The sequence below is a fragment of the Pseudorasbora parva genome, chromosome 5 (assembly GCF_024679245.1).
Source record: "Pseudorasbora parva isolate DD20220531a chromosome 5, ASM2467924v1, whole genome shotgun sequence".
Lineage (NCBI taxonomy): Eukaryota > Metazoa > Chordata > Actinopteri > Cypriniformes > Gobionidae > Pseudorasbora > Pseudorasbora parva.
The window spans coordinates 11,642,867-11,649,127 of NC_090176.1; the positions used below are offsets into that span (position 1 = coordinate 11,642,867).

General features: G+C 42.3%; 1 protein-coding gene across 1 annotated transcript; it reads left to right on the plus strand.

The window, feature by feature from the left end:
- The first annotated feature begins 1,264 nt into the window (after positions 1–1,264).
- Positions 1,265–3,101, plus strand: LOC137075835 (serine/threonine-protein kinase pim-3-like). Its single transcript, XM_067444788.1, has 6 exons — positions 1,265–1,363; positions 1,564–1,658; positions 1,912–1,959; positions 2,077–2,455; positions 2,661–2,837; positions 2,995–3,101. The coding sequence occupies exons 1-6, from the start codon at positions 1,360–1,362 to the stop codon at positions 3,099–3,101; spliced, it is 810 nt and encodes a 269-aa protein (XP_067300889.1). The 5' UTR covers positions 1,265–1,359.
- The last annotated feature ends 3,160 nt before the right edge of the window (positions 3,102–6,261 follow it).

Genomic DNA, 6,261 nt, shown 5'->3' on the forward strand with positions numbered 1-6,261 from the left:
GTCCAGTGTGAATTCCCCCGAAAAGTCTCTTCATAATTTACAGCAAGCGTAGATGCAGTAATGTGAGTATTTTATTAATAATGTTGTTGTGATTGCCCTCTGTAGGTCATTCGTCTTCTCAGGACAGCAGCGGACCTCCTCAAGTCTTCCACATTTCAGAGGAACCCGTCACTGCTGACCCTCGAGGCGACCAGGACTGGATTGACAACACCTTCAATGTTTTCAAACGTGCCATGACAAAATTAAATGCCGACTCCTTCCAAACCCCTGTCCATGTTGCTCCTGACATGATTGTGGAGGTCACCCGAGCTTCAGATGGTAAATGAGATCATTAAAGGTGCACTATGTAGCATTTTTGCAGTGAAATATTGAAAAACCACTAGGATTTTGTTCAGTTAAGTACTTACTCTATCCCAAATGTTTCCAACTATTTGTAAATAAAGAGAAAATGGCTATTATAACCAATGAACCGGGACGTCTGAGAGAGCCGTCTGTCAATTGTGTAATATCTGCATTACTCTCAGTTTCCGGTTTTATTCTGAAGCGCTTTACTCTTAGCAGCGTGAACAAGAGTCACAGCAGCCGCTGAGCGAACGCACAGAGTAACGCCATAACATAATTTTAAACACACTTAAATGTGTCTAATATGATAAACAGAGCTGCGTTACCTTATTCTCATGACCGGTAAAAGCGGAAATAGCGCCGGCGACTGTGGCATAATAAAAGTCCCGCTGCTCGCGAGGCGTGTGTTGTGTTCAATCGCTCCAGCAGCCTTGCTCAGCTCAACACTCGCTTCTGCTTCACACTACAGTAACGTTAATAATCGCATCCATATACATGATTTCTGCCCGAATCCTATTTTCCACCGGCTCTGAGGTGAAGACCAAATTTCCAAGATGCTGCGTTTGAATTTCGCGTCATCAAACTACGCCTTTGTTTTGAATTGGCGACCTCTTGCGGACAGAAAGTTGCTTAGTGCACCTTTAACATTATGTTATGAGAATGTATTTCCACAGAATCTTTATTGAAGTGCGTTTGTTTCCTAACAAAGTGAATATGCACATAAAAATGACTTCGGGTAATATGAGTGTTTTATTAATAATGTTGGTGTGATTGCCCTCTGTAGGTCAGTCTCAGGACAGCAGCGGACCTCCTCAAGTCTTCCACATTTCAGAGGAACCCATCACTGCTGACTCTCGAGGCGACCAGGACTGGATTGACAACACCTTCAATGTTTTCAAACGTGCCATGACAAAATTAAATGTCAACTCCTTCCAAACCCCTGTCCATGTTGCTCCTGACACGAGTGTAGACGTCACCCCAGCTTCAGACAGTCTAGCAGAGGATAAGAGAACAATTATGGGTCAGTTTGCTAAGAAACGCTAACATAACCCAACACATATGCACTCTTTAATCAGCACGTCAATGGGTTAATACTTTAAATTCATGCTTTCTTTAAGGGCAGTTGATAACATGGAAATTAACTTTTTTTTGAAAGTGTGTGTGTGTGTGTTAGATAAAGTTTTAGATCAAATAGGTGACCTTTCTTTCTTCTTTTAACAGACATCGGTTCCTGCAGATATGAAATGGGCACTGCACTGGGTGAAGGAGGCTTTGGGACGGTTTATGCAGCGACACGTTTGAAGGATGGCCTTCAGGTATTCATTTTCATTACTTACCATATCTATCTAGATGATTATTTGTGTCTTGTATTACACACTTATATTCTCTATTTAGTGCACTTCACATGTCAGACCTGTTTAAATAGACAGACGTGCTTTGCATGTTTTCAATTAAATTCATGGACATGTAAATGTTTGTTCAGGTGTAATGATTGTAATTTGTGAACTCTGAACACATGTATTATAAATAAATCTAACGCAAATCCATTTTCTGTTAATTTTTCATCAGGTGGCGGTGAAATTTGCCTCCAATCGGGAAGCAAGATATGCCAGGATTGTAAGTCGGCTGTGCTCTCTCTGCTTTACCTCTCAGTCACTGTTTTCAGTTTTATACATCTCATGTTAACATTAATCACAGGCTATAAATATGTTATAACAACTGTATTTCTTCTAGAGCGGTTATTCCAGACCCATCCCACTGGAAGTGGCTCTGCAAATGTTTGCCAATCGAGGGCCCAGTGTTCCTAACATCATCCAGCTCTTGGACTGGCAGGACGAGCCTGACCGATACCTTATGGTGCTGGAGCGGCCCATGCCCTGTCAGACCTTGGATGAGTTTTTAACAAGCTACACGGGCACCAAATATGAAGATTCGGTACGCATTATTATGCGGCAGGCCACATTTGCGGCTCAGGCCTGCTGCCAGCGGGGAGTTTTACATCGGGATATCAAGCTGGAAAACCTGCTAATTAACCCGGACACCTTCGAGGTCAAATTAATTGACTTCGGATGCGGAGAATTCCTCAACAGCGCAGGTTACAGCTCCTTTTCTGGTATGTATAATTCCTTAAAGCTGCGAGGTGTGCCTCAAACTCTGGTGCCGATTGTGAGCTGTTCGCACAGGACTCTGAGCGAGTTGAGCTCTCATGAACCCTCAGGGAATGGGATCCACTGTTAGCATCAAATCGTTTCTTGAATGATGATGGATTTCTAGTCCAAATGTTGAGTTAATGTAAATGTGAAAATGTTTTCCTCCAGGCACAAAAGAGTACTGCCCCCCTGAGTTCTGGATGAGCGGCCACTATCACGGGGAACCTGCGACGGTTTGGTCGCTCGGCGTACTCTTGTTCAATATGCTGTGCAGGAATTTTCCGAGGAGGCGAGACCTGGAGGAGATAGATCAGAACATCTGGACCAGAAATGGCTTGTCACAAGGTGAGATCCTCATTAAATTCTGGATCTTATTGGACAGATCAAAACAACAATGCAGGAAAAGGAACATCTAAGCCCAGTGGCTTAATAAATGATGACTTTGATGATATTTGTGAAGTTTAAGCTAATAATCAGACGTCTCTCCCTTCGTTCTCCACAGAATGCTGCGATTTGATTCGCTGTTGTCTGCAGGTCTACCCAAAGAAGAGGATTGAACTGGAGAAAGTCGGTCTCCACAACTGGTTTAAGGTTTTCATTACATTTTAAAGATTTTGACACTTAGCTTTATTCACGCTAGTTATCGATATGTGCTGCAAACCTCATTTAGTCACATGACACGTTTCAGTGCTGCTTTTTACTCATGCTTTTAAACTTCCATTTCTTTCAACTTTACCATATTTTCTGGACTATATGTCGCTCCGGAGTATAAGTCGCATCAGTCAAAAATGCGTCATGAAAAGGAAAAAAACATATATAAGTCGCACTGGACTATAAGTCGCATTAGGGCAGAAGCAGCGCGGAGAGCGGGAGCCGCTATGCATAATCGAGCAGCAGAAATAAAGTTTTAAGTGAGTGATAAACTTGTGAGGCAGTGGCAAAAAGCAAAGGTCACTTTAATTGTAATGAAGAAAACAAAGAAAGCTAATCGCGGACTGAAAGCATTATGGCTAGAGCTGGAGGAACAAGTCTACAGATGATTGAACAAGTCTCAGCCTCATGACAAATGCTGCATAAACGCTGCATGCAGTTTTTAATTTGATGAATAGGATTTTTCTTTATGGGGGGAATTTTGTTTGTGTCCAGTCTCGCTCAGTTTTTTTCTGTTTTCAGTTAATCTTTTCAGGGGTAGGCTACAGGAGCAGCATAGAGCGCCCTCTCGCGGCTGTAGATGTAGCTACATGTTAAAAACATTTTATTCAAAAATAAAATGTTTATTTTTGTCAGTCAGTATGAATTAAATTTGATATATAAGTCGCACCTGACTATAAGTCGCAGGACCAGCCAAACAATGACAAAAACTGTGACTTTTAGTCTGGAAAATACGGTATATGTTGCCTCTTTTTATTTACATCTGTATATTGTTTGTGTACTGTATTTAAACAATAACCTGATTTCTGTTTTTGTTTCAAATTACAGACATGAAGTAATAAGGAGGGAAAACAGGAAAACAGAGGCGGGGTCGTGGCAGCAGCATGCGCTCCCTTCTTCTGTCCGGAGCGAGAGGAGCGACAGCTGCGTTTCTAGCTGATCATTTTCCCAGGGCCGCTGAACTGAGGGCCAAAGCGCTCTGGCCATCCTCATCCAGGTCTGCCGGCTTTACGGCATTGCACTTTTCTCAGAGAAAAGCTTAAAGGTCTCGTTCTTCGCGATTCCATCTTTCAAACTTTAGTTGGTGTGAAATGTTGCTGTTAGAGGATAAAAAATACCTGTAAAATTATAAAGCTCAAAGTTCAATGCCAAGCGAGATATTTTATTTAACAGAAGTTCCCTTTCAAAGCCTACAGCGAACGGCCGGTTTGGACTACAGCCCTGCACTTCCTTGCATGAATGACGTCACTAGAACCGTTTGTTGACTAACCCTCCGCCCACAAGTACACGCAAAATAGGGGGCGTGGTCTTGTTGCTCTCCCACGTGGAGAAGAACGCGCATTCAGCGCTTGCATCTCCCCGTTATGGTAAGAGGCAGGACCTTTCCGGGTAAAGTCCGCTAAGGTGCTGTCCAATCACAAAACAGTAAGCGCTGGCCCAATCAGAACTCATTACGTGTTTCTGAAGGAGGGACTTCATAGAACAAGGAAATCATCAGGCCGTTTTTAGGACAGAGAAAACAGCGGTTTACAGATAAGTAAATGGTGTGAAAAATACATTTTTTTTACACGCGAAACATGAACTCATGTTATATTGCACACTATATATGGCGTTATTTCCCTGTCAAATGTCGAGAGCGCATTATTGTAGCACGAAAGTACATTAATATAGTGTGCGAGCGCGAATCTCTCTGCTCTCGCGCGGAATATAATGCACAAGTGCAAATCTCTGCTCTGCGTGTGCTCTCAGGATCAAGTTGCGTTTTTTTAATAAGAGGTTTAATTATGACCAACTTAAAAGTTTTTGGTACATATCCTAATGTCAAGGATGAATTAATGATATTAAGCAGAGGATCTATGACCTCTGGAAGCATCTCTTTTAATAGCATACATGTTGTTGATTTTCATGATTTAACAAGTTTAGCCAATTCTTCTCCTCCTATAGCAGTGAATGAGTGTAATTTTTACTCAGTGACACTACAATGGTCTGTCTGAAGAGATACTGTAGTAGACGGCTGCATGGTTATAATTTTATTCCTAATATTATCAATCTTACTAGTAAAGAAGTTCATAAAGTCATTACTGCTGTGTTGATCTAACACTGTCGAACACTTCCCATAACACCTGATTTACTTGTTACATCATAAGAAGAATGGCATCTACGCTAATGTTAGTCTCTCTGTTTGTCCCGAGGTTAACTGCAGTCAGCCGGATCCAGGCCGTGTCCGGATGGGATGGAGGAGCTGCGTCTGGAGATGACCAATGTATCCCTAAAGTGTCTGCTGAGAGCGTGTCAATTAAACTCTGCCTGTAAATGCTGCATTGACACCTCATCTCTGTCATGACAACTCCAATCTTTCGAATATCCATTTGCCTGATATGACTTGAGACCTGCAATGTTGCCAGAATAATAATCATACACTGTTTGAGGCCAGAGGAGAACTGGCACCCGACTGAGCCTGGTTTCTCCCAAGGTTTATTTTTCTAATCTGGCCCTGAAGGAGTTTTGATTCCTTGCAACCATCGCCTTTAGCTTGCTCAGTTGGGGACACCTAAATTTCAATAATATTACCGGTCTGTCCACATTGACACTATATGATAATTGAAATTAGCTGGATGACATCACCATTTTCACCATTTTGAGTGGCTGTAGCCGAATCAAATTCTGTTGCATTAGCTCCCTATCAATGCTCCGCATGTTCTGCTTCTGCAGATGTCAAGCGTTTGGGCCGTATATCTGAACAACATAACCGGACAGCTGGAATTCCGACCTTAGTCGGCTGTTATACTACTCACCTCTTAGTATTTCCGACGGACATAATGTAAATGAGCTCACATGTACTGTGGAGTAAGTGTATGAAAGCAGTTAGTCTTTCGGCTAGGACGGGAATATGCTGTTCATGTAAATACAGTCATTGTAACAACGATCTTTTATTGATTCACCATTGTGACAACTCAAACCTACTATAACTATAATTACGATAACGACAATCTCTATTTTCTGTTTCCACCTCTCAAGACTACGTAAACCCACACTGAGAGCCAGGGCTGCAGCGCCTATGTTTGCCTGTCGTTGCGTCATATGACGCGTTCTCTGGGAAAAGGCGGGTTTTTGGAGT